Source organism: Drosophila suzukii, chromosome 3, assembly GCF_043229965.1.
Source record: "Drosophila suzukii chromosome 3, CBGP_Dsuzu_IsoJpt1.0, whole genome shotgun sequence".
NCBI lineage: Eukaryota > Metazoa > Arthropoda > Insecta > Diptera > Drosophilidae > Drosophila > Drosophila suzukii.
Genome location: NC_092082.1, coordinates 63,525,322 through 63,550,666, shown reverse-complemented (window position 1 = coordinate 63,550,666; position 25,345 = coordinate 63,525,322). Strand labels below are relative to the sequence as shown.

General features: G+C 46.4%; 8 protein-coding genes across 18 annotated transcripts in view; 3 read left to right on the top strand and 5 right to left on the bottom strand.

Moving 5' to 3' along the window:
• Window positions 1–2,174: 2,174 nt before the first annotated feature.
• LOC108014381 (uncharacterized) lies at window positions 2,175–6,634 on the bottom strand. The gene is made up of 5 exons (XM_017080483.4): window positions 6,295–6,634; window positions 6,043–6,186; window positions 5,491–5,959; window positions 5,274–5,421; window positions 2,175–4,824 (listed from the first exon to the last, which is right to left on the bottom strand). The coding sequence occupies exons 1-5, from the start codon at window positions 6,448–6,450 to the stop codon at window positions 2,835–2,837; spliced, it is 2,907 nt and encodes a 968-aa protein (XP_016935972.4). The 5' UTR covers window positions 6,451–6,634; the 3' UTR covers window positions 2,175–2,834.
• Window positions 6,635–7,195: 561 nt separating this feature from the next.
• Window positions 7,196–8,192, top strand: PSMG1 (Proteasome assembly chaperone 1). Its single transcript, XM_017080440.4, has 3 exons — window positions 7,196–7,384; window positions 7,434–7,861; window positions 7,921–8,192. The coding sequence occupies exons 1-3, from the start codon at window positions 7,284–7,286 to the stop codon at window positions 8,100–8,102; spliced, it is 711 nt and encodes a 236-aa protein (XP_016935929.3). The 5' UTR covers window positions 7,196–7,283; the 3' UTR covers window positions 8,103–8,192.
• Window positions 8,116–9,606, bottom strand: Hpf1 (Histone PARylation factor 1). Its single transcript, XM_017080439.4, has one exon. The coding sequence runs from the start codon at window positions 9,522–9,524 to the stop codon at window positions 8,175–8,177; it is 1,350 nt and encodes a 449-aa protein (XP_016935928.3). The 5' UTR covers window positions 9,525–9,606; the 3' UTR covers window positions 8,116–8,174.
• A 456-nt stretch (window positions 9,607–10,062) lies between these two features.
• Window positions 10,063–12,200, bottom strand: Rpn5 (regulatory particle non-ATPase 5). Of its 2 annotated transcripts, XM_070995652.1 has the most exons (5): window positions 12,106–12,200; window positions 11,926–12,043; window positions 10,814–11,868; window positions 10,601–10,757; window positions 10,063–10,539 (listed from the first exon to the last, which is right to left on the bottom strand). In XM_070995652.1, exons 3-5 carry the CDS (start codon window positions 11,860–11,862, stop codon window positions 10,237–10,239), a joined length of 1,509 nt encoding a protein of 502 aa, XP_070851753.1. In that variant the 5' UTR covers window positions 11,863–11,868; window positions 11,926–12,043; window positions 12,106–12,200; the 3' UTR covers window positions 10,063–10,236. The 2 variants fall into 2 exon arrangements, with proteins under 2 accessions (XP_070851753.1, XP_070851752.1); XM_070995651.1 differs by lacking the exon at window positions 12,106–12,200 and having other exon boundaries at window positions 11,926–12,099.
• A 343-nt stretch (window positions 12,201–12,543) lies between these two features.
• Window positions 12,544–14,586, top strand: Hat1 (histone acetyltransferase 1). The gene is made up of 3 exons (XM_017080480.4): window positions 12,544–12,844; window positions 12,900–13,401; window positions 13,811–14,586. Exons 1-3 carry the CDS (start codon window positions 12,778–12,780, stop codon window positions 14,457–14,459), a joined length of 1,218 nt encoding a protein of 405 aa, XP_016935969.3. The 5' UTR covers window positions 12,544–12,777; the 3' UTR covers window positions 14,460–14,586.
• On the bottom strand, window positions 13,810–21,715 carry kat-60L1 (katanin p60-like 1). Of its 6 annotated transcripts, XM_036818916.3 has the most exons (6): window positions 21,395–21,715; window positions 21,193–21,323; window positions 17,242–17,510; window positions 16,550–17,190; window positions 15,299–15,773; window positions 13,810–15,145 (listed from the first exon to the last, which is right to left on the bottom strand). In XM_036818916.3, the coding sequence occupies exons 2-6, from the start codon at window positions 21,312–21,314 to the stop codon at window positions 14,820–14,822; spliced, it is 1,833 nt and encodes a 610-aa protein (XP_036674811.3). In that variant the 5' UTR covers window positions 21,315–21,323; window positions 21,395–21,715; the 3' UTR covers window positions 13,810–14,819. The 6 variants fall into 6 exon arrangements, with proteins under 6 accessions (XP_036674811.3, XP_070851751.1, XP_036674812.3 ...); XM_070995650.1 differs by having other exon boundaries at window positions 21,193–21,713; XM_036818917.3 differs by having other exon boundaries at window positions 16,550–17,178; window positions 21,193–21,700.
• Window positions 21,716–22,004: 289 nt separating this feature from the next.
• jagn (jagunal) lies at window positions 22,005–23,896 on the bottom strand. Its single transcript, XM_017080477.4, has 3 exons — window positions 23,726–23,896; window positions 23,099–23,471; window positions 22,005–23,039 (listed from the first exon to the last, which is right to left on the bottom strand). Exons 1-3 carry the CDS (start codon window positions 23,812–23,814, stop codon window positions 22,908–22,910), a joined length of 594 nt encoding a protein of 197 aa, XP_016935966.3. The 5' UTR covers window positions 23,815–23,896; the 3' UTR covers window positions 22,005–22,907.
• Window positions 22,013–25,345, top strand: part of LOC108004869 (exocyst complex component 4) — a 29,833-nt gene continuing 26,500 nt past the window's right edge. For 2 of the 5 annotated variants that reach the window (XM_065865751.2, XM_065865750.2), the window contains exon 1: window positions 25,093–25,295. The gene's annotated coding sequence lies outside the window, so the exon portion shown is untranslated. Of the gene's footprint in view, window positions 22,511–25,092; window positions 25,296–25,345 lie in introns of those variants that run through there. The other 3 variants (XM_070995647.1, XM_070995645.1, XM_070995646.1) reach the window with 2 other exon arrangements.

Here is a 25,345-nt window from a genome sequence, read left to right as displayed (position 1 = left end):
TCCATTTCTGTTTTGCTGTCCTGGTTTCCTCTGCAGCTGCACTGGCTCCCGGATTGTGGGGGCGTTACGACCCAGCACTTCCATTCGCGCAAAAGGATCTCATTACACGAGACTTGCACCTGCCAGCGCAGTTTATATTCGATATGGTACATGTCTTTGTCGCCCTTCAATGCCATCTGGTTGTTCCCAGCGCTTTGTTAGCGTTCCCTGTTCTGCGTTCGATGTGGATGCCCCAGTCCCAGAGCCAAGCACCACGACCCCCCGAACCTGAACCTGAAATCACTTAATCAGTTTATGCAGCACAATTTCGCCCCGGCAAAGTGGGCTTGGTATTGGGCTATGCTATAGGTATTTGGCGTTGCCTTTCCTTTTGCCTAGGCCCTCGGAGCTCTATTCGAACGTAATGCCTTTGTAAATGGCATTAATTTGATGCTGCTTGATGTCTTCCCGCTGCATTAATGGAACTCAAAAGAATTTAATTTTTGGTTATCTAATTTCTAAAGCTTGGTTTCCACTTTGATCTAATTGGTTATCCAAACAAACAAAAAAATGTATTTAAAGTTATGACCTTTGTAACAGAATACGTCTTTAAATTATCTTATCCGCTTGTGGGTATTAAAAGACTCCTTAAAGGATATTTTACCATTTTTATAAGTTTTTTATAAGTCTCACTTGCCCATTATGGGCTGGGAGTTCCTTCTTAAAAATAAATCCATACTCGCCGGAAAAAATATTAAAAAATAATTTTCAGTTTTCACGATTTAAAAAATAAAGTACCTAACAATATTTTCCGGAATATAATAAGATATTGATACTCACAAAAATGCAATTAAAAAATAATGCAACCCTCACCATATATGTACGAATAGATATAACAGTGGCCTGATTTGATAACTTTTAGAGTACATAAATGCACATACATATTTATTGTTTTATTGAAATAAATAACCCCCTTTCTCTTTGTCTACTGGGTACTTCCAAAATCTTTTAGATTTCTTACGACATCAAAACTTCGGAATATAATGTTGTTGGTCTTAAAGCTTTGTAAAAATAAATAGGAATTAAAAACCGTTGCCCGGAGGCTGTCACCCATTTCGAGTTCATATCTGTGCGGCCCTTGTCGAGGATTTCAAGGCCTGGGCGTTTTCACTTTCGGTTTCCAATTACACACAGTCGCGCCTCGCCAGCTCGCTCTCTCACGCTCCATGTCTCTCTCTATTCTCCGACACGGACACAGATACGCACACGCTTGGCTTTAAAGTGTGCCCCGGTTTCGGTTTTCCCCCATCCCAAGCCCGGGCCCAAGCGCAATCCCAAGTCCTAGCCCAACCCAACCCAGCCCTAGTCCTTGCCCAAATCCCCATGTCCACGCCCATACTCCTGACCGTGACACAATTTCCATTGTCGGGCATCCGCAGTAACGGCAGTAAGAGCAACAGCATCCACGGGTAGATAGCTGCCTGGTGACCTGCTCTATTTCATGCAAACTCCATCCAGCTGGGGCTCCGAGGCACTTGTCCTGGCCCCAAAAGCAGAACGAACAGGTGATGGGCGTCGGAAACCGGACACTTGTTGGCCTCGCTGATATCAATTCACATTTCGACCATTTTTGTGGGTGATTATCGTAGGATTTATTATCATTTGGTGATTTGATTTAAGGCTCTACCTTGTACATTACAATGATATATAAATACACCGAACCACTCGCGTAGATCAGGACTTATTTCAATGTCTGCGAGTGGTTCCTCCTCCTCATGTCTGTTGCGCTTGGCAAAACACTTGCCGAGCCAACGTTGCGTATGTATAAAATATATATAAACATGTATCTGGGTTGTGTATGTACAACAGACTGCCTTGTACAACTTGCGCCTGACTTTCGCTTAGTTTGCAATTAACATTTTGAGTAACAAATTTATGCAGCATCATGCAGAAGTCGTCGTGTTCCCGGTTCCTCAGCTGTGATGTTCCTGAATATAATAATGCTAATTAGGTGGTGGTGGGGCGATGGATTCGAATGATAGATGGCAAGATGAAGCGTCAACAAACTTAATACCCAAAGCCCCTCCGTCTTCTTAAAATATATTAGGGTGTGCCGATTTGGTCGGCAAGGAGTAATTCTTTGGTTCTTTGGAGCGACTTCCGAGTGTGTTGTCGATACCAAAAGTTAAACGAAAAATTTTAATAACGTTTATGTACTGCTAACGGAAAGATTTTTATAAACTAACGTATTTTTTATGATAGGTTTGAGATTTACAATTGTAATTGTAAGCCTACGACTTAAGGTTAGACAGATTACATTTTTGAAACATTGTGTAATGCGTTCGAACCGGTTCACCCCAATACTTTGTTAAAGTACACCAAGAAGATTGGCTTGATTTTGATTAAATATTCAATCTGGTTTAAGTCCTGGCAAGGCAATCTGCTGCACGCGTGTACAACAACCGTATACACTTGTGTGACTTACTTTATGTGGGAATATAAAATTAGGTACATTTATACATTATTAACTATAACATTTTAAAAAATCTGTACTTTTTCAATTCACACAAACAACAAACATTTGCTAATAGCCGAAAATTATCCTACGATTTGAATTCGTTTTGGTTGTTTTATCGCGTAATACTCGAAGCGTGTTTATCATCTAGGGATTCTTGGTTTGATTCTTCTTGGTTTCTTATTTAGTTGGTTTTACAATAAGGACACTAGTGAATTACATTTAAACGGTTAATGGGAAAACGACCTCCCGAAAATTTGAGGAAAAATTCAGAAGGAAGGACAACGAATGTTGTAAAAGTAGCAACGATGATGACGGTGGCTTCCATTTCCGGTTCCGTTTAGTTCTGCAACGCGGCTCGCAGGAGACTGTCCAGGGTAAGCTGGATGGTCCCATTGGCAGCTGCCTGCAGAACGGATGGCGGCTTGGGCAGGGCCGGAAACATTGTCGGTGTTCCCGCTTGACTGCTCTTGCCGCCCAGGCATTCCATACCAGTGGTTGCCAGCGTTTCGGGCACGGGGGCGTGGCACACGCTGTGCGGCGAGGGAGGCGTGGGCAGGGGGCTTTTTGATTTCTGTGTTTCGGGTTTGTCTTCTGGTTGGGTCTCTTGAATCGGCTCCTGCTCCTTCTCCTGCTCCTGTTCCTGTTTCAGCTGCTGCTGCTGCTGCTGCTGCTGCTGGGCAATCGCAGTGTTGACCTTGTTCCACAGGTTGCTGATGACAGCGGTATCCTTGCCAGCAGCTGCCGTCCGCTTCGCAATCTTCTCGAGGAAACTCTCGGTTTCCGGAGCAGGATTCAAGGTAGTTTCCGCAACATTCTGCTGCTGTTGCGTCCTGCCTTCGATGCGTGTGTGCGAGATAAGGCGTGGTCGTATCTGCGGTCTCTCCGATGGCAATTCCGGTAAAGTAGCAGATACCGCCAGACCCTGGCTCACAAGATCCAACATGATGCGCTGTGTGATGCCTAGCACTAAAGGCTTCTTGGCCTCCGTAATGAAGGCCTCCCACTGCTTGGGTTTGCTTTCATCATTGCTCCCTGGCGTCTGGCGACGCAGCTTCGCTCGCATGGATTCCACGGCAAGCGGAACTGGTGTTTGCTGCCCTGATCCGTCCGGTTTAAAGCTGACCAAATCGTAGACAAAGTCTTTGTTGACCGCCTTGACCCGTTTGCGGATGGGTCGCTTTTCGTGGGAGTGCTCGCCAGATTCAGGTGAGATTTGAGTGCGAGACTTGCGACGTTTCTTGCTAGACGTGGGAATGGATTCCATCGGCTCCTGGCCGGGTTCCTCCTTTATTACGGCTGATGGTGATATGGGTCGTACTTCTCCCACAAATTCTAATATGGTTTTTACACGCTTCAAGCGCCTTTCGTAGGTCTTTATAGGCGGCTTTGCCTCCTTTTCCGTCACTGTCAGCTCCTCCTCCTTATCCAACAAAATTATATCCCCGTCCACATCGTCGCGCGAGTACTCACACTCGTGGGTGGACACATACTGCTCCGTTAGCTTGTCTCGGTCTCCTTCAATCTTGTGGGTAAATCCCAAGTGATTAACAATATCATAGCGCCGAAATGCGCGATATTCGCAAAGATTGCAGCCAAAGCGGCGTGCTCGGTAATGGAACATGGATATGTGACGACGTAGATTTCCGAGGGCATTGAACTGCTTATGGCAGATCTTGCATCGGCAACGCAGCTGCTTCTCCGCTGGCACATGACGCTTTTTTTTGGCCTTGCCCTTAACATCTTCCAGATCGGTGTTGGCTTCAGGACCAGCCCCTGGCGCAAGCTCCTGCTCCTCGTCGGTGTTTGAAGCTTCATCACTAGCAGAGTCGCTTTCATGTGCCAAATTTAGCTGGTCCAACGACACCGTGTGGAGGCCTGGGGCAAATGAATCGTTCGGTTCCTGTAGATCAGCAAACATCTCGTTTAGAGTAATTTCCTCTCTCTTTATCGGTTCATCTTTCGGCAGATCTATGGAGGCGGTTGGGTCTTCATCGGCTGCATCCGGACTGGAATCATTGCTCTTCACCTTCAGTTTTTTGACGGAAGGAGCCGGCTTCGCCAACGCCTCTTGCTTAGCCCGACAATTGAGCAGGTGGGTCGACAGAGCAGCGCGACGCTCGAAGGATTTCTCGCAGTAGATACACAAAGACATGATCTTTCGGTGCTCACCGCTGGCATCCAATGGCTCTGGGACGTATCCCACTACGTCGTCGGAGAGCTGCAGGCGCTTAAGTTCACGACAGGGACCCTTGGGCTGAATGTCTCCCTGCTGGACGCGGCGCTTAAGGATAGTATTCCTCATCATTCGAATGCGACGAGTCGGTTTCCTGAAAAATGTTTTGAAAAAGACGAACATTAAAAACATGTTTAAAATGCTATGGATAATAAGAACAAAATGTCTTGAAAGGGATCAGTCATAAGACCAGATATGGCAGTTTTATTTATAAAACTCACATTTCCCTTATTAAATCTTTATGATGAACTATTTTTTAACTTTATGCCGTGGCTAGCACCGTGCTGCCTACAAGTGCAATAAACAAACGATATTTTTACAAAACACCTGGAGCCTAATAATCTAACACATACAAAGTTTTAGTGTTTGACACATAGAGTTAATAATTGGAAGGGTTGCCCTCATGAGCATTAAAAGAAAATATTAAAGCCGTTCAGGAAATTATTCTTTTTTCCATAAGTTTGAAGACGTATATATTATACAAATTGGATAATAAACTATAATAATAAATAATTGATTCTATTCTTTACTAGCTCTACTCACTTGTGATCCTTGGATAAATGTCGAATGACTGCAGCTGCCTGGAGAAAGGTCAGCGAGCATGCGGGACACTGAAACACAAACGCCGAAGATGAGTGATGCTTTTGAATGTGCACCTCAAGCGTTTTGTTGGTCTGAAAAGTCAGATTGCCTGTGAACGAGAATGGAAAACAACCAGTCACTAATTGATTTCAAAGCCTATTCGGTTGGTTCGTCTTACAGATCTCGCAGAGGATGCTCGTCTCCGTCTCGTCGCTGATGGACTGCTCGCCGGTTTCGCCGGAGTCGCTGCCTCCGTGGCGTTCCAACTTGACGGTGGTCAAGGCTTTGCCGTCGGGACCCACAATGGTTTCAGCCGGGTTGAGCATGCGATGCACCTCGTCCAGCTCTGTCCTTATGCTGTCTTCCTGATCCACTTTGATGGTCTGGTAAACGGCCTGACTCGAGGTGGGCACGGATTCCAGCTGCAGAATCGTGGGGGAGCTGCGCCGGGCCTGCGATGAAGCCTTTTCCCGCCGAAGACGCTCGATAACGCCACTCAAGTCCCGCATCCCACCAGCGCCTCCTCGTATGGGACGCACTTCGCGGGGAACTGGAGAGCAGCCCGTACTCCTGCTGCGCAGCATGTGCTCCATGTCCTGCGGGGACGGCCCGCCACCTGTTTGAATGATCATCGTGGAGTTCTGATCCTGTGGAGAGAGATCATAGCGATTAATTTGGTTCCCATGGGTAAGGAGAAGATGACATGGGGCTATCTTTACTGCCCACTCACTGTATCACTGCCGTTCGCGGAACGAGCGCTGACGCAGCAAAAGACGCGCTTGTGGCTGATGAAATTGGCCAGACTGCGGAACATGTTCCGGCACACCTTGCACTCGTAGATTAGGCTGCACTCCAGGCTTAGCAGCTGGCGCACCTGCGGAAAAAGCGGGAAGTTGTTCGTGAACATGAATAACTGGGTCGAAGGAGCTACCGCCATCGCGGGCCAGAGCTGAGTCACGTACTCCACTCGGTCGGGACTCACCTCGTTGGTACCATCCTCGTAGGCCCGACGCGCCTCCTCGAATCCCGTGTGGGCGGTGCGCAGTGGGCGTTGCAGCAGGCTGATGTCGTCACCGTTGTGGTCCATCTGCTCCTCCTTGAAAGTGTCCGAATTACAGCGCGAGCTGCGCTTCCTCATGGCACTGGTTTATGCGCCCGCTCCCGCTCCTGCAGGCCGAATTTGGGCACAATCCTAGCGCACTGCCGTTCCTGCTGTTTTCAGCAACGTGCGGCTCTTAATCAGTTTCTAATTCGCGATCAAAGTGGTTTTCCAATTCGAATATGGGCCTGCATCTTGCATTTTTTGTATTCAGTATGACCGTCATCGGAGCGCTGGTCTGCAAGAGCGGGTCTGGTATTTTTGGCGGATCGAGGGCGGGCATACTTTTCCATTTCAACTTTATAAAAATATAGCCCAAATTCAAAAACTCCCAAAACCGTAAGAACACAAGTTATGACGAAGTGTTCGATTAGAAATATGACAGCCCTAATCCCACTAAAGGGTTAATGGGTCACCCACAATGAAACGGTGCAGATTTTTAAAAACTCGTATAAAATATTTACGAAAAGAATGTTGTATTGAGTAAGAGATAAAAAATTAGTAGTCGCTGAAAGTTATTACCCACAGCTTTTTTTAGTTGTACCAAATTTGGTTTAGTTTTTTGAAGATGTTTAACTTTTACATTCGCTTCTCAACATTATTTAAAGAATATTTAACTTATTTAAATTTATTCTTACTAACTATAATAAAAGCTATGCTTATCAGAATAAAACAAAATATTTAAACTTAATAAGCTCAGTAAAAATATCGAAAATGTTGGAGAATATCTGAAAATATTTTATTTTGAATGATGAATGGTGCTTATTCTGGCGTTCAGCACATGGTCACTCTGATGACTTGAAAAAAACACAGTGACCGGACTTAAGCTTGTCATATTAGTTTCACCCATAAATTAACTTAAAATAGACACCATGAGCTGTCCAGGATTTGGGGAACTGAACATACCGTCGTCCCGCGCCTTCTGGGACGACTGCGACGAGGATGAGTTGGAAAACCTGAAGCCGGTCGAGAAGTGCGTGGTTTTGCCTTGTTTACCCAGTTTTAATATCTAGGACTTGCAGGCTGCAGCTCAAATTCGATGGCGAGCCGGCTGGCGAGGTAGCCCCCGTGGAGAGCGAGCTCCTGGTGGTCATCGAGGGCGTCAACGTCACCCACTTTGCCACCTCGCTGCTGGCAAAGGATTCGAAACGCCTTTGCGGCATTCCCGCCAAGACCTCGTCCCTGCACTGGAGTCCTTCGTCCAAACAGCTGCTGGCCATCCTGGAGGAGGACCTGACCAGCAGTGGCGAGATTACGGAGCTTCTACTACCCTACGCAAAGCTGGCCAAGAAAGTGGTCACCCTGACGCTGAAGCCTAAGGTCGAATTCAAGAGCGAGGACATCCAGCTTTACCGGGATCACATAGCCATTGTGCGTGGCGTGGGAGTCGACCAGAAGGATATCACCGAACTAGAGGCTCCCAACTTTATTGCCGGAGTGGCGGCGGGAGGTAAGTGGTTCTGGTGGCAGCGAAACAATCGCATTTCACCTTTTTCTCCCTTATTGCAGTTGCCAGTTGGCGGGACCAGGAGGAGTTGCCAGTGAGCTCCTTCGTCATCTACACAGACAAGCTGCCCCTGGACGCTACGGCTGCCCAGCCAGTGATAAAGCTCCTTCAGAGCGTAGGCGTGCAGTCCTGCAGCCCCAATTACGTCCCACCGCGAAAGGAGAACTCCTATCTGTACATGTAAAACTACTTTCGGCTGTGTTCTTCCTAGTTTTAATGTTTGTAAAAATGTTGCGGTTGCGGAATAAAAAACGAATTACTTTAGTACTTCAAACATGCTGAGGTTCACCTCTCGACGACGCTGCTCCATGTGCGCCTTGGCAATGGCAATGAACTGCGGCCGGGAAAGCATCGAATACGCGGGTACCAGCAGCGACGAGGCCAGCATGTGCAGCTCCTTGTGCCCACTGCTGAACATATCGATACCCAGTTCCAGGGCGCTGCCGAAGTCCGATTCGTCCACGGCTATAGTGGCGGCGTTGGCCACAGGCTGCAGCTTTGCCAGCACCGCTTGCTTGGCGGCTCCACCATCCAAGTCCTTTCGCTCCAGCATGGCCAACATCTTCTTGAGCTCGGAGTCGCTGACGGCCAGTGGACGGTAGCCCAACTGCGTCTTGCGATCGTAGGGCACAACAATGCCGGCTCGGTGGAATGTCTTGGCCACCACCCGTTTGTTGCGCTCCCGCTGCAGGCGATCCAGCTGGCCCAGTTCCAGCGAATTGTCGCTCAAGTACTTCGACACAGCTTTTTTGACTCCGGTCAGCTGTCCGGCTGAGAAGGGGGTGGCCACGAAGTCGTGCTCCAGGTAGTAGAGAAATGCATCAAACGCGTTTCCAGCCACGAACTGAAATTCACAACCCTTGGCGGAGTCGTTGCGGGCTATCAAGAGATTCTCCTTATCCTGAGGCACATCTCGCCAGTAGCCGTAATGAATCCCGGTGCCTCGGCGCACGAAGATCGTCTGGAACTCTGGGGGATCGTAGTAAAAGCGCCAGTGGCGCAGATAGTCTCCCGGTTCGCCAAGTTTTGCGCCGTGAAATCTGCCGGCAAGGAACTCAAAGGGCCCGACCAACTGCAGTTGGAATACTTTGTCCAGGTGCTCCAACCCTGCATCTTTGGGTTTTGCAGGATCGGTTTTCAAGCTTCCCACGAACTTCCAGAACTCATAGAAATCTGGGGGCATTTCGACAAGGAATTTGTGTCTGATAAACTCATTGGACTCGCAGAGATTGTCGTACTCCTTCTGCACGGACAGCCGAATGCGCTTTTCAAGGATCTCCATGTAGTTCTTCCCGGATATGTTGCTCATGGCCTCCTTGTGAAGCTCCGCTGTTTCCGATTCAAAACTGCCCTTGGCCTCCTCCTCGTTTTCCACGTCTGCACTGGAGTTGCTTGCATTGGGCTCATCCTTGTCCTCCGACTTCGTGGGAGTGTCCTTCTCCCTGTCCCCCGACTGCGAGGATGCACATCTTTTTGGCGCCACTTTTCTGTCTTCTGCACAGTCTTCTTTTTTCTCAGCCGGCTTCTCTGGATGATTGTATTTGGATAAATGTGCGGGATTACGCTGGTAGCATTTTTCCCAGTACTTGCAATCTTCTTTTGGCATTCTCGATTTAAAAATATAAACAATTTCGCGATATGAGCGGTGTGCTATGGTACAAATGAAGAGAATACAAGCTTTCAGGAGCGCCGTCAAAAGTTTGAGGGGGTAATTTGGCAAAGTAACCAGGGGAGACGAATATTTTTCTATCACGTTCTAATCACGTTAAAGGAAATACTGAACACAAAACAGAAATATAATTTCATCTTATATGGAGTATTTCCTTAATATTTAACGGAATCGTCATTATTTTATCTTCAAATTTACTCCTGCTCCCCGAACAAAAAAGCGGTTGTGCTTTTATTTTTAAAAGTTTGTAATTTGTTCGAACACTATTTTTTAGTTTTAGTTCAATTCATTTTAAACTTTGGTTTTTATTTATTATATATTTTAGTTCCGAAGATATCCCCTCGCCCAACTCGCACTCTACGCCCATGTCGATTCCCACGAACAAGAAGAAGCACTCTGTACACACCCCCAAAGTGTTGCGAAATGCCGTCAGAAAGCACCGGTGACTGGCAAAAAAAAAAATAACTGCACTTCATTGCAATGGACATTTAGAGGGGTTTTCTTTTAATTATTGTAGTTCATTCAATGAATACAAACTTCGCGGAGATAATCAAAATGTTGATGGTAGGGTGGTTAGTACAGATACAGTTGCGTATGGGAAGGCGCTTCAAAGGGAAAACACTATTCTAAGCAGCCATAATGAACAGGACTATTCCTCGACAGCGCACATGACCGAGTAGACACACTCCTCCTTGTTGATCAGGTGGCAGGTCTTGTTGACCAGAGACATCAGTTGGTTCACGTCGGTGGCCCAGTTGTTCAGGATGTCCGAGGCGCTCTTCTTCTGGGTAAAGTAAATAATGCCGGCGGGACGGTCGATCTTGACGCGGATGGTGTCACTGTTGGCCAGCTTGGACAGGTACTCCTCGCAGCGGCTGGTGGGCAGGTTCAACAGCTCGCTCATGCGCGCCAAATGCAGGCGGGAGTAGTACATGGCAATGATGCGAATATTCTGAGAACAGAAAATATTAATTAGCACTGGAAGGCAGACGGATCTACGAAAGTAGGCCTACATGCTCTATCAGACGATCTTTGAGCTCGGTGATGCACTTCTTGCCGTGCTTGGTGCTATCCTTGAACATCTCATTCTCTGCCAGCACGAGTCCAAAGTCGGCATTAAATGTGTCGAAGTTGATCAGCTCCTTTGACATGAACAAGCGCAGAATTTCTCTGTTAAAGGAAAGGTAAAATTAGTTTTAGCTATTGCTAGAATCAAAAGCAATTACTTGTAGGCTGGGACTTCTTCCAGCTTCTTGTTCTTCGAGAGGTGGGCCATCATGTCGCTCTGTTCGTTGTCAAACGGAGCCAAAACGCAGTACAACACCGCACAAACCAGCTTTTCCGTCAGTTCCTTCTTCTGTTCCTCGGTCAGCTCAATTTCGACCTCAGGCTCTGGGGCGACATCTGGCTTTTTGTCTTTGTCATCGTCCTCCTTCTTCTTCTTGTCCTCGTCCTTCTTTTTCTGATCATCTGTGGATGCGGCGGAGTCCACGGGTGTGAGGCCAGTCTTCTTGCGCGGCGGCTCTGCAATGGCCTGGTAATGACGCGAAGTATTTAGGAACGAAGTGTCCCTGTTCAGCTGGATCATCAGGTAGTAGAACTTCAGCTTCAGATCGTGATGAACCGGATCGTCGAAGAACTTTATGCTGATCTTCTTGGCAATGATCTGCGTGGACACGTAGTCTTCCTTTAACAAACAGAGGCGCATCTGCTCCAGGATGAGCTCCACCTTCTCGCGCTTGTCCATCGAGCCGTAGGTTTCAACCTGCAGCTCCTCCATAACCGTGGCAGCTCCGGCGACGTCGCCATCCGCCTCCTTGATGTCGGCCAGGATCTTGGTAAGACGGGCCCGTTCGATCTCCACGTAGATCTTGCCCTCGGTGACCGAGCGCAAAGTGTCGATCAGCTTCAGCTTGGTCTCCTTGTCGGGAGTCTTGTCCACGTACGTGACGCACTCCTGGATCATCTTGACCACGGCCTGCTTCAGCTGGGAGCGGCGGCGGACTAGCAGGGATACGTACTCGTTGAGGGCGTTCCAGTTGGAGGCGTCGAAGCAAATCTGGCAGATGGCCACTAAGACTCGGGAGCAGGAAACCATGTCGGCGCCCAGGCGCGTCTGCTTCTCCAGCTGCAGCATCATCTCGATGGCTTCGTGGAACGCGTCGGGGTTCTTCTTGGCCAGCTCCTTGGCAAGGGGGATTTTCTCGTTGCAGGCCGGCTCGTAGTCCACCTCCATCTTGGTGATGCGGCCGCCATCAAACAAATAGGTGTCCATTGTACTCTGAAATGCAGTTAACTTGTATTTTGGCCGCTATGACTAGGCAATTTTCCCACTAACCTCGCCTTCGTTTTTGTCCTGCCGCAGAGTCTGCTAAAACTGGTTTGCGCTGGGTGAAATGCTGCACTCCGTCTTGTTTGCAACCTGGTTGGTCTGCCTGTTCCTTTTCCTAACGTATCTGGAAGCAAAAGCGGTATTTTCGCAATAATATTTCTCCGCACCGCACAAATTTTTGCTTACAAATGCTGTATGAATGCCCCTATTTTTACAAATAAGAATCGATACCTATCGATGCTTACAATCGCTGTGCTGTTAAGTTGGCTGCTCCAGGTTGTAGTGCTGTGAAGTGTCTGACAGACCACGATTTTGATTTTGAAATGGAAGTATCCAGGCGAAAAGTGTCACATTTAAACAACATTTTGGAAAGAAAAAATCAGTATGGGCCGATTTTTGTTAAAACAATTTAGGGCTGCAAGAAAAAGAAACACGCCTGCCACTTCTAATAGTAAGTGAAATACTTATAGTAATCACAATAAATAAATAGCTTCAAAATCTAAGCCAAAAATCTAAAAATAATATAGAAATAATTAAAAATAAAATCAACACGAGAACCAATTTGTATTCTATTAAGCCGCCGATAGTTTAATCGGCTGACAACCTTGTCAATGGGGTGGCTAGCTTGCGTTGTCCAACACTGGTGGGAAGCCAAAATTCTTTGTTTAGCCGCGAAAATTGCGCTAAAACACCCACAAAAACCAACTAATTTTTGTATAAAACGTGCCTTGGGTTTGATTTTTAAAGCAATAAGTTTGCTGGATTTTACGTATCTGCCAAAAGCAAGTCAAGCAGAAAGGTATCCTTGCCCTCCATCTGCGAAAACAATTTGATTGGCGGCATTGGAAAAACCACAAAATGGCACAAATTGAGGAGTACCAGGACTTGGTGGTCGATGCCCTAGAGGTTGTGGACTTTAAGCTGAGTAAGTGGTGCCCTGGATTTCGCCCGTCGCAGTCCTGCAATGCTTCTGCTTTCAGTTCGGGACAAAGGGGACATCAACAACGACGCCCTGACTTTCCACCCCGCCATGGCCCACCAGATATTCGGCGAGTCGGAGACCATCTTCGGCTACAAGGACTTGCGCGTGCGAGTGATGTACACGGCAGGACCCTTGCACATTTACCTGGGCATCGAGTACGGCCAGCGGGTAAACGAGATCTCCGGCGGAGAGATCAAGGCCGACGACGTGGTCAGCACCATTGCCCAGAGTCTGCCAGACGGCTGCTACTTCATCAACCTCGACGAGTTCCTCAAAACCCTGGACAAGGCGGACAAGTTCCAGCCGTTCGGCGAGAAGATCAGCGAATACACTCGGGTTGCGGACGACGGAAGCGAAAGGCTTTTCGAGATTTTCCAGTGCGACTACAAGAGCTCGTCCTTCCTCAAATTTTTTGCCCGGCTACAGACATTCGTCTTGTGGTTCGTGGACGCCGCCTCCTACATCGACACTGATGACCCACAGTGGTGCTACTTCCTGTGGTAAGTAATTCAGCAGAAGCTTAAGTTACTTAATTACTATACTCAGAATTTTAATATTCTTTGCAACAATGTACTCGGAGTTCTCTTAAGGCCAATTTTTTAGTTCTTGTTTTGCATACCACTTCTATAATTTTAAGTGCATAACCAGGCTAAGTTTTTCTTCATGTTATAACTTTTGCATCAATATTTGATCAGATTATTCTCGGGCAGCTAATGCTGGCCTCGCTTTTTTATATGTTCATGCTTGTGTAAAATCTTTACAAATTACCAAAGACAGGCATAACAGTAACTATTTGCTCTTGGTAAATCAATATTTGGACTTGCCGAAGAACGAGTGCTTAACAAATTCATTTTGCCGAAATATGTTTATTGGTGGCTCAGCTTTTTCTCATGCTATTTTTCCCTTCAGCTATGAAAAGTACAAGAACAACGACGGCCAATGGCAGTACGCCACTGCTGGCTACACCACCGTATACGAGTACTACGCCTATCCGCAGAACAAGCGACCCAGAATAAGCCAGATGCTGATATTGCCGCCATTCCAGAAACTCGGTTTGGCCACCCAGATGGTGGAGACCATTTACAAGTTTTATCAGACACAGAAGAACGTGGTGGACATCACCGTGGAGGATCCATCCGAGGAGTTCCAACGTTTGCGCAACTTTGTGGACGCCCGATCCTGCAAGGAACTGAAGTCGTTTGCCCGTGCCGAAATCATGAAGGGTTTCAACAAGGAAATGGTGCGGGAAGCTCGTGAAGCCCTGAAACTCAATCCCCGCCAGGTGCGGAAGGTGTACGAGCTGCTGCGTTTGTTCTACACCAATGTGAAGGATGAAAAGGAGTACCGGTCTTATAGGCTGGAAGTGAAGAAACGACTCAACGCCGTCTATTATAAGCAGTTGAAGGATCTGAAGAAAATGGAGCGCTTCAAGATGGACACTGAGATGCTGCGGGCTCGCCTGCCAACGATTAAACAACGCATGGAGCAGCTGCAGGAGGAGTACAGTGTGGTCGAACAAGACTACCAGACCACCATTGCCAAATTGAAAGCCCAGTAGGGTCTGCGGATCCAAGGGGTGTTGAGTAATTTATTTCGTTTTTCCGTTTTCAAATATGTTGATTACAAAATACATTATGTTGCTATATGCCTATAGTAGGGTTCTTTTGAATAAATATTAAAAATTACATATGTGGATCCAGTGTATATATCATGTATTTATAAGATATCAGATTACCATGTGCACGTACATAGAGGGGCAATGCTGGGCGTGGGGCACTTGAGCAATTAAGCGTATATAAAACACAAAACATTACGGCTAGCGAGTACGATTTATACAGATTGAAAAGTATTGCAATTGAGACTTGGAAGTACGCATGGGATACAATCATCGAGGGTGTTGGGCCAGCAGCCCGTACAACTAGCAGGACCCGTACTCCTCCATCCACTTCTCGAAGCGGGCCACGTCGTCCGCGGAAACGGACTTCTTGGTGCGCTGCCTGGCGTCCTGGAAGTCCTGCAAAGTAATCGGCTGGTCTACCTCCTCGCGGCGGATCTGCTTGATCTGATCGGGAGTGCGCCCGGAGATGAGGCGCCTCATGGCCATCATGGAGGCGTCGCGGCATACGTTGCTTATATCGGAGCCCGAGTAGCCCTGCAGTTCGTCGCCGATCATTCCGGTGTTCAGGCTGGGGGACAGGCAGACGTCCTTCAGGCAGAGCTTTAGAAGCGCCGACCGCGTGTCCTCTGAAAAATAATATTTTCATTTGGTTAATCCGAGGACAGCGTTTTATATTTCGAGTTTTATATGACGAAACTGGCAAAGAACCAACGGATTTCCAAATCAATCTAGATATTATCACTGATAATAGTTTTGGGAATTTTTAACCACCTTCTTACCGTTTGGGAGTGGAATGTAGATCCGCTTCTCGAAGCGCCTTCGGAAGGCCTCATCGATGTCCCACGGGTGATTGGTGGCCGCCAGCACCATGATCACCTTTTCCTCCTGCATGCTCGCATTTAGCCCATCCATCTGGATGAGCAACTCGGCCTTGAACCGGCGGCTGGCCTCGTGCTCCGAGTCGCTGCCCCTGGAGGCGCACAGGGCGTCGATCTCGTCGATGAAGATAGTGCTGGGTGCATAGAAGCGAGCCATCTCGAAAAGGAGCCGCACCAGCTTCTCGCTCTCGCCCCGATACTTGGAGGTCAGGGTAGAGGAGGACACGTTGAAGAAGGTGGTACCGCACTCGGTGGCCACCGCTTTGGCCAGCATCGTTTTGCCCGTTCCCGGCGGACCTACCATCAAAACTCCACGCCACGGCCGGCGGATTCCCTTAAAGAACTCTGGCATAATGACCGGGAGCACAACCGCTTCCTGTTAGGGCAAAAATGAAGGCAATGGAGTTTAGGCTTCATAATTTAATGTGCTACACAGTAAATATAACCCAGGTTTGGATTTCCAAATCTGAATGTACTGATCAAAACGAGACAAATTTGAGGTTCTCTGGCTAAGCTCGACAATAGCTCTTAAGCACATTAAAGATTTAAATAAATCCCCATCATAATTGTAGGTAAAGAAATAGTTAATAAATACTTAAACAACTTTTTTCAGAACAGTGAATAACAAAATGTAGTCCCAAAAAGTAACATAAAACATTTAGTATTAACAATCCATTTAAACTAAAAATCCTGAAGACATCAAAATAATATTTCTATTGGCTTCATTTACATTGCTTAATATCCAAACGTTGGCTTGAACGGTTTCGATCAGTACTTTTAAAATTTTTAATCCAAGCTGCGATTAAACTCAAAAACCCTAAATATGTTTCACAGTGTTATCTTATTCGATAAAATTTTAAAACTTGTACATTGTGTTTGAGTTCTCGTTTATGCCTTAATTACTTTGCCAAGTGTGTTTTTTATTACTTCTTAGTTATTTGAAAAAAAAAGTGTATGTCTTCCAGAGGTAAGTAGGTTAAGACCACAGAAGCTATAGACCCAGAAAAAGGTTATAGGGAATTTGAGTTGCCTTATAGTCATACACGAAAAAGAAGAATTGCGTTCAGAATCTGAACTTAAGACACAATATAGTACTTGAATCCGAACTTAGTGATTACTTTCAATTTGTTTTTGGCCCAGTAAGAAGCTCACCTGCAATATTGTCTTGGCCTCATTGAGACCGGCTACATCTTGCCACTTGATGCAGGGGTGCCGCTGCAGGATGTCCTTCTCGAGGGTGTCCACCAGATGAGCCTCGTAGCCCAGCGGCGAGAAGTGCTTGGCCTTGGTCTTGGGCGAGCACTTGGGCGTGTTGTGGCTGGTGGATAGGGACTGGGCGTGCGAGTTGTCCTCCAGGGATGTGGTGGCGTCCTGGTCGTCCGAGTTGGAGTTCTCGTCCAGTGAGTTCTTCTTCACCGGCTTGTGCTTCAGAGTCAGCTGGGTGTTGGTGCTAAGCTTTCTTGCCCGCAGGCGCTCCACAGATCGGCTCTTCCTCAAGGCGGCCGTCATGGCGGAGGCCCTTGCTGGCCGCCCCATCCTCATGGTGCCCATGCTGGTGGCCGGAGTTGGTGCTCCTGCGGCCGCCAGTCCCACATTCCCGGCACTTCCGTGGTGACTCTGTCCCAGGCTGCTGCTATTCACGTTGCTGCCGATGGAAGGCAGTGTGGGCTGGAGCTCGGGATCACGCCGCCTCAAGGAGGACACCCACCGGTTGTCCTGCTGCTGCGATGGAAACGGCATCTGGCCCTGGGTCTGACTGGCTCGCGGCTGAGGTGCCACTTCTGCGGCGGAGACTGAATTTTATTAATGATTATATAATAAACGCCGCTTCGCGGATCACTAACCTTGGGTGGGCAGTCGCTGCTTGGTGCGCAACGGAACACTTCCGCCAATACCCAGTCCCCCGGGTGCATTTGAGCCCAAGTTGTTGATCGGCCGGTGGCGTTCCGCTGTCGAGGAGTGTCCGCCATCCGAGCCCTTCTTCAAGGTGGCATTTCGAGAGGGTCTACTGGTGGTGGTGATCTTGGTGTACCCAAATGGGGACAGTGAGTCCAGGATCAGGGAGTCCATCATCCGGGCCATGTGCGAAAGGCTTGTTGGGGGAGTGGATGAGCTGGAAGGAATGAAGGGTGTCATTAGATATTTAAGATAAAAAATGAACATTGTATTAAAAAAATGAAATGAAATGAATAGATGCCGATATATAAAGGCTTTCGCTCATTCTTAAATGTTACTCAAATTAGAATAATTATTTCGGAAGACTTCTGCCGCATAATGTTTAGAAAGAAAACTCGAAACCTCGACTATCAGATACCCGGTACTATGTTAAACAATTTATGTTGGGGCCAATGACACGGGTGGCACCTAGCAGTGGACATTGACACCTCTGACCATTAAATGCCTTTTTAACTTTATTACTCAACACTTTATAATATCCTAGTATGGAGTGATTACAAGCAGACTAAGGAATCGACGGACTCAAAACTTACTTCCACTTGTAAAATATTTTTCAACAAATTCCCTTTTTCAGAGGTCTTCAATTATGAGATAAACTTTATTTGGGATCAAACTTGGCTTATCCATAAGGATCAAAATAGCCCACAGAAAGTATACCCTTAAAGAACCAACATATATGTATAACACACGCTAAATAATGTCCCCAAGGGCCCATTTTTAAAACTTATGGTTTACTATCCATAACTTTTTGGTAGCTCCATGGCGCTTGCCATTCAACTTGGCCATGTCGCAAAGGTCATTTGCTTTATCAGCCGCGGACAAGTGCTTTGCGTGTCCTGGTGTGTGCATATACATATATCAGTTGGATTCCTCGTGTCTAGCCGTCTAATATTAGCTAGCCCTAGCTGAGGTCCTGCCCCATCCCGCCCTGCCCCTCCGCAGACAATGCTCGGGAATTTCCAGGAAATAGAGTTGGTGGCGCCTCCCAGGGGGCCTGCTATTCAGAGGCAGGTGGGTTCAATAAACCCGTTGGCTCTCGGCCAGGTTATTGACGTGCCGGCGACAATTGTTAACGGCTGTATTCGCATTCGAATTGTTTTTTGGCATTTGCATGCGTCATCCGGCGGCATTAAAGCCTTTACGGCTCCAACATTGTAAATCTCGATCTGAGAACTATGCCGCAATATATTTTACGCCAGGCTAATTAAGTTGGCAGCAGCACGACCATAATTCCCGGCCATATTGCCTGACTCCTGGCACATCCGCTTGGTATTTATATTGTGCGCTGTACTCGTTCGAATTTGGGTTAATGTTTCCTATGTGCTCGCCCACGATTTCTGATTCCTGATGGGGATGATTAGTCGAGCGGCTAACTAGGCCAGTGCTTATTTGTCCTATTTACTATGCAAGAATCAATGAGCCTTAGTCTAGGAGTTACTTGCATTTAATTGAGTCATTGATTGATTGGCAAAGTGTTACAAGGACGGCACGAGCGTGGAAAGCAACCGGGCTTGGGAAAGTCCAATGATGGCGGATTTCCTTGGACTTTTCGTTATGATGGCTCTCTTTAAAATTCGTGTCACAAAGAGGTGTTTATGCTAATTCCTACTCGATAAAGCCATTGGCACAGCAGAGAACAGCGTTTTGCCCTATGCAAATTACAGCCAGTGGCAATTATGACTGGCAGAAATACATTCGGGGAGGAAAATGGATGGGGTCAAGAGGGCGATTTTCTCGGGAACACTTGCGCTGTATGCCATGAAGAAAATCCTTTAAGGAGCATAGATTAATAATCAAGAAGGTGGTTGAATTAATGGATAGGTCAAGGAATTCAAAAACAATTATGTACTTTCCCTTGACTGTTTTTCAATTAATTTCTTGATATTAAAATGTTCTTGATATAAAATGTAGAAATATGGAGTGGTCGTTTTAAGGAAAGGGGAATAAATAGAGTGATATAGAGAGATTTTAATCCTAATCAGGAGTATTACTAAAAAAGGGGTGAAACAGTTCCAAACGGGCTCTAAAAGTATGCTGCGGTATGTTTTCCGTTCAAAAATCCAGTACGTTAACGGAGTAGCATAGCATACTTTTGAACAGATTTTTAAGAGTTTTTCAGTTTATAAAGCTTTTTTGAAGTTTTCAGGGAACTCGGCCTATCTTCTAGACCCAAGGATTGCCACTACCCTTACCACTGGTGCAGATCCCAGAGTGAGTGATATGGGGTGTGCCGATAGGCGGATACGAAGGGCACCGCCACCTCGTACTCCACCTGGACGTTGGGTGGCGACTGGGGCCGCACGGCTATGGCGTTGGATCGCTCCAGGGCGGGATTGGAGCTGGTCAACGATCGCTGGCGCATGAAGGGATGTGTCGCCGTCTGCTGCGGCTGGTTGTACAGATTCGAATTGTTGTTGAGCAACTGGGCAACACCTCCGGCCGGAGCCACCGATGCCTGGCCCATGCCGAACCAATTCTGGGCACTGGTGTTGAACATGGCGCTGTGCCGGCGTCAGACGGATAACAAAGAGACAGACACTTCACTTTGAATTTAAAAACACACGCGATTATGCTCGAGCGGAAAATTGGCCCCCTGACAGTCCACGCCCGGAGCCCTCGATTGGCTTCCACTAGAAATTCGAAAACGCGACCCGAGGAGACGAGCCGTCCACCTGACGACTCAAGGGTTGCAGACCAACTGACCGCTCGACTGGACGACGCGTCCACAACAAAGGCGACCCACACACACTCCGTACCGGGTAGTTTTCCTGGTTGCTGGTGTGCGTCTATGTGAATGCGAATTGAGGTTAAAGGAAGTTTCGCCTGGGCGCTGCTGGGGGGCGGTTTCAATCATGGTCATTTACAGGGAAAGGGTAGCACAACTTGGAAAAAAAACATAACGAAGCAGTGATCAGATTGGCCCTAGCAATCTACGGAATTATAAGAATTTCATAGCACGATACACTTTTAAGTTTATAAATTAAAATAAGTTCATTTAGTTTAAGTTGCATTTGTAATTCTTAGTTGGAATTATACAGATCATATTATTAGAATACCATTTGAAATATTTTGGTGAAAAAAATGATGAAGTCATTATTCTTAAGGTTTAAAAGTCAGTGCTTTAAACATTTAATACATTATTTAAGTAACGGAAAACGTCCTCAGCTGTAGCTGTAAAGTTCAATTTTTTGGAAAGAAGATTATATTGTTTAAAAAGGCTCTTAATTTCTTCTCTAATTCACTTTAACCGTTCTTGTAACACACAGTTACCACCACCTACAGGAAGTAATAACATATTTATAGGACATTCATAATTCGATTCGTCCTCGCTACATTTTCAACTCCTCGTATTACCCAACGCGGACTGTGGTCAATGCACGCTAGCTTGTAGCTCAAGATTCCATCGATTTCTGGGGAAAGCAAGGCGGTTCACTCACTTATGTGTGCCCGAGTATTTACTCAAATGGCAGCGGGTTCTTAATAATTTGCCGGCAATGTAATTTAATGGCGGGCTTGCATGCGGGCGTAGAAAGCCGGTTCTCGAGTTGGCCTGCAATCGGGGATCCGAAAAAACTTTAGCATACATTTGAGAGCACCGCAATCAGGGGGCCTTGAGTGGTTTGTCAACTCACATCAGCACAATCCGAAAATCCAGAGGAAAGCCACAAGCGAAGGTCGCTCTGGCTGTCCTCACATAGTATATCTGTATCTGAAAATCATCTGCAGCCCGAGATAAAAATCGATTTCGAGGCGACAGTCATGGAACGCTCAAGTGTCCCGGCACGCCTTGCGCCTCTAGTTGTTACCATCCCCCTCGTCCATCCCCGCGATACACTCACCCCGCAGGACTCATCACGGGCAGGTATGTGGAAGTGGAGTCCACGGTGCGTATGGTTGTGTTCCCTCGCAGCACAATCTTCTCGCGCGTCGTGCGCCTGTAGGTCGCTTCCTCGCCCCGCATTCTGCTCCGCTAATATTTATCAATTTTTTTGGATCAATTTTGAATTTTTCACAATTGTTTTTTGATAGTTTCCTGTTTACTTTGGTCCGAAATGGTGTGTTGAAAATTTTGCATCTGTTCTTCACTCAGGCAACGTCGAAATGGGGACTGAAAGAAGGATTCAGAGCGAGCAGGGGAGGAAAGGATGCTGCGAAAAGCTTTGGCTCTCTTCGCCAGCTTTCCTCTCTTTCAGCTGCCTGGCTTGCGGTCCGAAATTGTAAACAATTGCGCAATTTTCGCCTGCTGTTGCTCCTCCACTCGCCTCGATGCACAAATGGTCACTAAATACTGGATTGTTGTGGCCAACTCGGCCTGCCAGCCGCATTGCAACGCCCAGTCGGGCTGAGCTTGGTCGGGGAAGGTGTGCCTTTGGTGGTGTTTTTTAAGGGGGAAAGCTCAGGAACTTGTATCCTTCCTTTTGGAATAACAAATAAAATTGTATTAAAAACGATGAATTTCCATTTGATTCAGTATCTGTTAGCATAAAACAAAGAAAAGTCGGTAAAAATTTAAACTATAATGAGTATATCCATAAAAGTAAGCTTGATAATAAAAATTAAGCGGGCTACGCAATTCTTTACCAATTAAAATGTTTAATTTTAGTTCAACCCTTTTATCACCTCCCTATGGACAACCCAAATAAAATGCGCCTTTTAACCCACTCAGAAGAACAAATATATATGCATCTTTATTGATCGATTTTTAAAAAACTACTTAAAAATTCGAATAATAAATTACGATTTAAAAAACATTACATTAAAATTCAATTCTCAGTTTAGTTTGGCGACTAGCCTGTCATTACACCATATTATTGACGATCAGAAATTGGATGAACTTTGCTTTAACACTCAAATTGCATTTGAATCCCTATTTATAGTTGTGTGTAAATAGTGACAGAAAGTTTTAAGTAGTTTGGGGCAGTTTTTCGAACGTTCCACACACGAATCACAGTATGGCACTGTGCAGTTCGTTGAATGAAATTCAAAATTAAAATACGTGGAAAAATGAAACGGTTTCGAAATTTGTAGAAAAAGTGAACTAATTATGAACTAAGCGAGGAAGTACCCATCCGCAGACGTAAACATAGACTGATGTTTGCATATTTCATGTGTAAATATATATAAAACGTTTCTAACAAACACGAGGCACGTCGAAATGTAAGTAAGCAAAAATGAAGTGATCTTTAGGTTGGTTTTTGGTTTTTATTCCGACTCGGGGAAATTTGGTGGCTTCAGTTGCTTCTTGTCTTTAGTTGACCTCACAAGGCTGCGTGTGTGTATATATATGTGTATATGGATAAGAGTCTATTTAATCATTTGAACGGTTTAACTTTCAACTAACAATAACTTTAACGCCGACGCTTCGATTAGTTTCGACCATATGTTTCCCTTCCTGTATGACTAAGTGTGCGATACCTTAACAGCTGCATAACTTTAGATTTACCATAGTTTCATTACGCTCTTGTGCACTAGTGTTTCGAGTTAGTTTCAAGTTTCCAAATTATTTACAACTAGCCCTGCTCTCCGGCGTTTACTAGTTTGGCGAGTATTTAGATTACTGGAACTTGCGCGTGGCAGTTCTGGCCTTCCAGGCCTTGACCAGGTTGTAGGCGAAGTACAGCGTGAATCCGTGCACCTGGAAGCCCACGAAGCAGAAGGCGTACCAGAACACACCGTACGGATAGCCCTGTGGGGACATGTAGGATTATTAGAGTTCTCCGGGAATCAGCTGGCCCTGCAACTTACGCGCCACACGAAAATGTCCGTCTCGTCCAGCTCCATGGACTTGTCCAGCGTGGCGAACTCCCACACGTCCGAGAAGTAGTAGGCGAAGCAGTAGAGCAGCGGCAGGATGGCGAACAGCAGAATGGCCACCATGTACTTCTGCATTTCGCGCACCTTGTTGCCCCTGGCGGCCGAGAGGCCCAGGAAGGAGGTGAGCAGCGATCCGGCCCACACGTACTCCCACCACAGCGGCGGCGGCACCTCCAGCTCCTCAATCTCCAGCACAAAGATGTCTAGGCGGTCCAGGATGTCCGACGTGAGCTTGGCCAGCATCACGAAGAAGAGCAGGGCGTGAAAGAAGATGCAGAACTTCAACCTGGACTTGTTCAGCAGGCTGAAAGAGAAAGTGGCCGTTAGTGGGGGATCTCTGTAGATTGAGCTCGTTACTGGGGCGCACATGCTGCCCAGCTGGCACTTTGCCCACCCGCCCCCCTTGCGCCAGCAAGTGGGTGGCAGCTCCAGGTCGTGGGGGAGCTCCTGGGGGCCACTTGTGTGTGCATTGCTGCCACCTACTGCCGCAGGCGCCCCAGTAATTAGATAATTTGTGTGTGTGGGAGAGAGCTGCCGATGCGATGTAGTGTTATTAACCTAATTTGATATGTGCCAGCTACGCGCTGCCTGAACTCGAAGTCGTTGCCGTCGGTGCCCGCGACCATTGGACCGCCGCGCGTTGCCATTTCGTTGTGGTTCGTTGTCACACGTCGTGTCGTTGCTTATTTTTAATAAATAATTGCACAAAAAATAGAGCTGGAACCAGTGTGATAGATTGTATCGATAAGTTATACTGTCACATACTTTTAATACCAAAGGAACTTTGAGTACGGTCTCACTAAAAGGTCAGGCTGGTGACTTCGCTGTGGTAGTGGTGGGAAGCCCTGCTAGTTTAGCGGGAAACAGTTATAAATAGCTAAATTTCTTACGCTCAAAACTTTTGAATTCATTAAGCTGAATTGAGCTATGTGTCGTCGAAAAGATATTTAGAAATTCTTTGCACGTCTCAGCTTTATTTGTCTAAATGACGCATCGAAAATAATATTCCGCCATTTTTTTTCCAGCTTTTCGATAATTAAAATGAGCTGTAACGATTTACGTATATTTCTATTCCTTAACTGACTTCTGGACCACTATGCACTGTCATCGTAATCATCAAGAATTTTTTTTCCATTATTTATACGATCCATTTTATAGGAGCAATAAGATATAATTGTCCGCTCCGGTCCGATCTAATTCCTATCTTCTGCAATAGAAAGGAGTGTTTCTCGATAGCTTTTAAACTGCGAGACTAGTTTGGTCGGTCATGGCTATATCGACTCCTATAGTGATGCCGATCAAGAATATACATATTTTATAAGCGCGGAAATGTCTCGTCACTGCGTTGCAAGCTTCTGACTGAACTTATAATACCCTATGCGAGGGTGTAGAAATTAAACGAAAATCTAACTTTTTAAATCGAACACTTTAAGAAGGTTGTGGTGAACATATGAGGTACTTTATGAATTCTCACTACACTGAAGTATAGGTCACGATCAGATCTAATTTAGCTCTCTTTGTAAAAACTATTTATGGACGTAATTGCTTAATTAGCAAAGTTAGTATTTTTGAAAAGCCTAGACTTTGTCGGCGAACGACTTCTAGTGCGTCATACCGAATTTAGCATAATTTGGTACCCAGTGCGCTTTGATATCATTATGCAAATTGCATCCAGCTTTGTGCCCCAATCAGTTCCAGAATGGGAATGGTGGGTGTGTCCGGCAGTCTTTCGACGCATTTCCGCGCGACCGTCTTTGAGTGGCACCTGTTGCACTTAAATCCATAAATCAATCTGCCAAGAAAAGGGAAAACAATGGAGAACGAGAGGAGAACGGCATTTAAAAATAAATAATGAATTTCGAATTTTACCCGGCCCTCTCTTTATGCTCGCCGCGCTACAAAAGTCGAGCATACGGTCCGTGTGTGTCATGAGTTCTACGGCGGTATTCCTCCGATTTGGACGCGTTCCTCGCATGCGATCGTTTCCGCTCGAAAGTCGCCTTTCCCCCGCCTCGATTTTAATGCCAGTTGTTGATAATTTCCATGCGAATACTTATGCCGAGCTCGGCAGCTGACAGTTTTGATCCCAAAGTTACCACTGCGTTCTAGTTTCGACTCGGTTTTAACGGTAATGTCCCAAACAAATGCCAAGAAACTAAGTTGTGCATAGAAATTAAT

What these genes read in the sequence shown, in the direction of transcription:
- LOC108014381 (XM_017080483.4), bottom strand. Translation starts at nt 6,450, where the DNA reads ATGAGGAAGCGCAGCTCGCGCTGTAATTCGGACACTTTCAAGGAGGAG. An exon ending in ACGAGGATGGTACCAACGAG is followed by an intron (nt 6,187 to 6,294) that starts GTGAGTCCCGAC and finishes CTTTTTCCGCAG; the next exon opens with GTGCGCCAGCTGCTAAGCCT. An exon ending in CATTTATCCAAGGATCACAA is followed by an intron (nt 4,825 to 5,273) that starts GTGAGTAGAGCT and finishes AACATTTTTCAG; the next exon opens with GAAACCGACTCGTCGCATTC.
- PSMG1 (XM_017080440.4), top strand. Translation starts at nt 7,284, where the DNA reads ATGAGCTGTCCAGGATTTGGGGAACTGAACATACCGTCGTCCCGCGCC. An exon ending in AACCTGAAGCCGGTCGAGAA is followed by an intron (nt 7,385 to 7,433) that starts GTGCGTGGTTTT and finishes TAGGACTTGCAG; the next exon opens with GCTGCAGCTCAAATTCGATG. An exon ending in TGCCGGAGTGGCGGCGGGAG is followed by an intron (nt 7,862 to 7,920) that starts GTAAGTGGTTCT and finishes CCCTTATTGCAG; the next exon opens with TTGCCAGTTGGCGGGACCAG.
- Hpf1 (XM_017080439.4), bottom strand. Translation starts at nt 9,524, where the DNA reads ATGCCAAAAGAAGATTGCAAGTACTGGGAAAAATGCTACCAGCGTAAT.
- Rpn5 (XM_070995652.1), bottom strand. Translation starts at nt 11,862, where the DNA reads ATGGACACCTATTTGTTTGATGGCGGCCGCATCACCAAGATGGAGGTG. An exon ending in GAAGAAGTCCCAGCCTACAA is followed by an intron (nt 10,758 to 10,813) that starts GTAATTGCTTTT and finishes TTCCTTTAACAG; the next exon opens with AGAAATTCTGCGCTTGTTCA. An exon ending in AAGATCGTCTGATAGAGCAT is followed by an intron (nt 10,540 to 10,600) that starts GTAGGCCTACTT and finishes TTCTGTTCTCAG; the next exon opens with AATATTCGCATCATTGCCAT.
- Hat1 (XM_017080480.4), top strand. Translation starts at nt 12,778, where the DNA reads ATGGCACAAATTGAGGAGTACCAGGACTTGGTGGTCGATGCCCTAGAG. An exon ending in GGTTGTGGACTTTAAGCTGA is followed by an intron (nt 12,845 to 12,899) that starts GTAAGTGGTGCC and finishes TTCTGCTTTCAG; the next exon opens with TTCGGGACAAAGGGGACATC. An exon ending in CAGTGGTGCTACTTCCTGTG is followed by an intron (nt 13,402 to 13,810) that starts GTAAGTAATTCA and finishes TTTTCCCTTCAG; the next exon opens with CTATGAAAAGTACAAGAACA.
- kat-60L1 (XM_036818914.3), bottom strand. Translation starts at nt 19,850, where the DNA reads ATGTTCAACACCAGTGCCCAGAATTGGTTCGGCATGGGCCAGGCATCG. An exon ending in GCAGCGACTGCCCACCCAAG is followed by an intron (nt 17,191 to 17,241) that starts GTTAGTGATCCG and finishes AATAAAATTCAG; the next exon opens with TCTCCGCCGCAGAAGTGGCA. An exon ending in AGGCCAAGACAATATTGCAG is followed by an intron (nt 15,774 to 16,549) that starts GTGAGCTTCTTA and finishes TTGCCCTAACAG; the next exon opens with GAAGCGGTTGTGCTCCCGGT.
- jagn (XM_017080477.4), bottom strand. Translation starts at nt 23,814, where the DNA reads ATGGCAACGCGCGGCGGTCCAATGGTCGCGGGCACCGACGGCAACGAC. An exon ending in GCTGGCACATATCAAATTAG is followed by an intron (nt 23,472 to 23,725) that starts GTTAATAACACT and finishes TTTCTCTTTCAG; the next exon opens with CCTGCTGAACAAGTCCAGGT. An exon ending in CGGACATTTTCGTGTGGCGC is followed by an intron (nt 23,040 to 23,098) that starts GTAAGTTGCAGG and finishes ATGTCCCCACAG; the next exon opens with GGCTATCCGTACGGTGTGTT.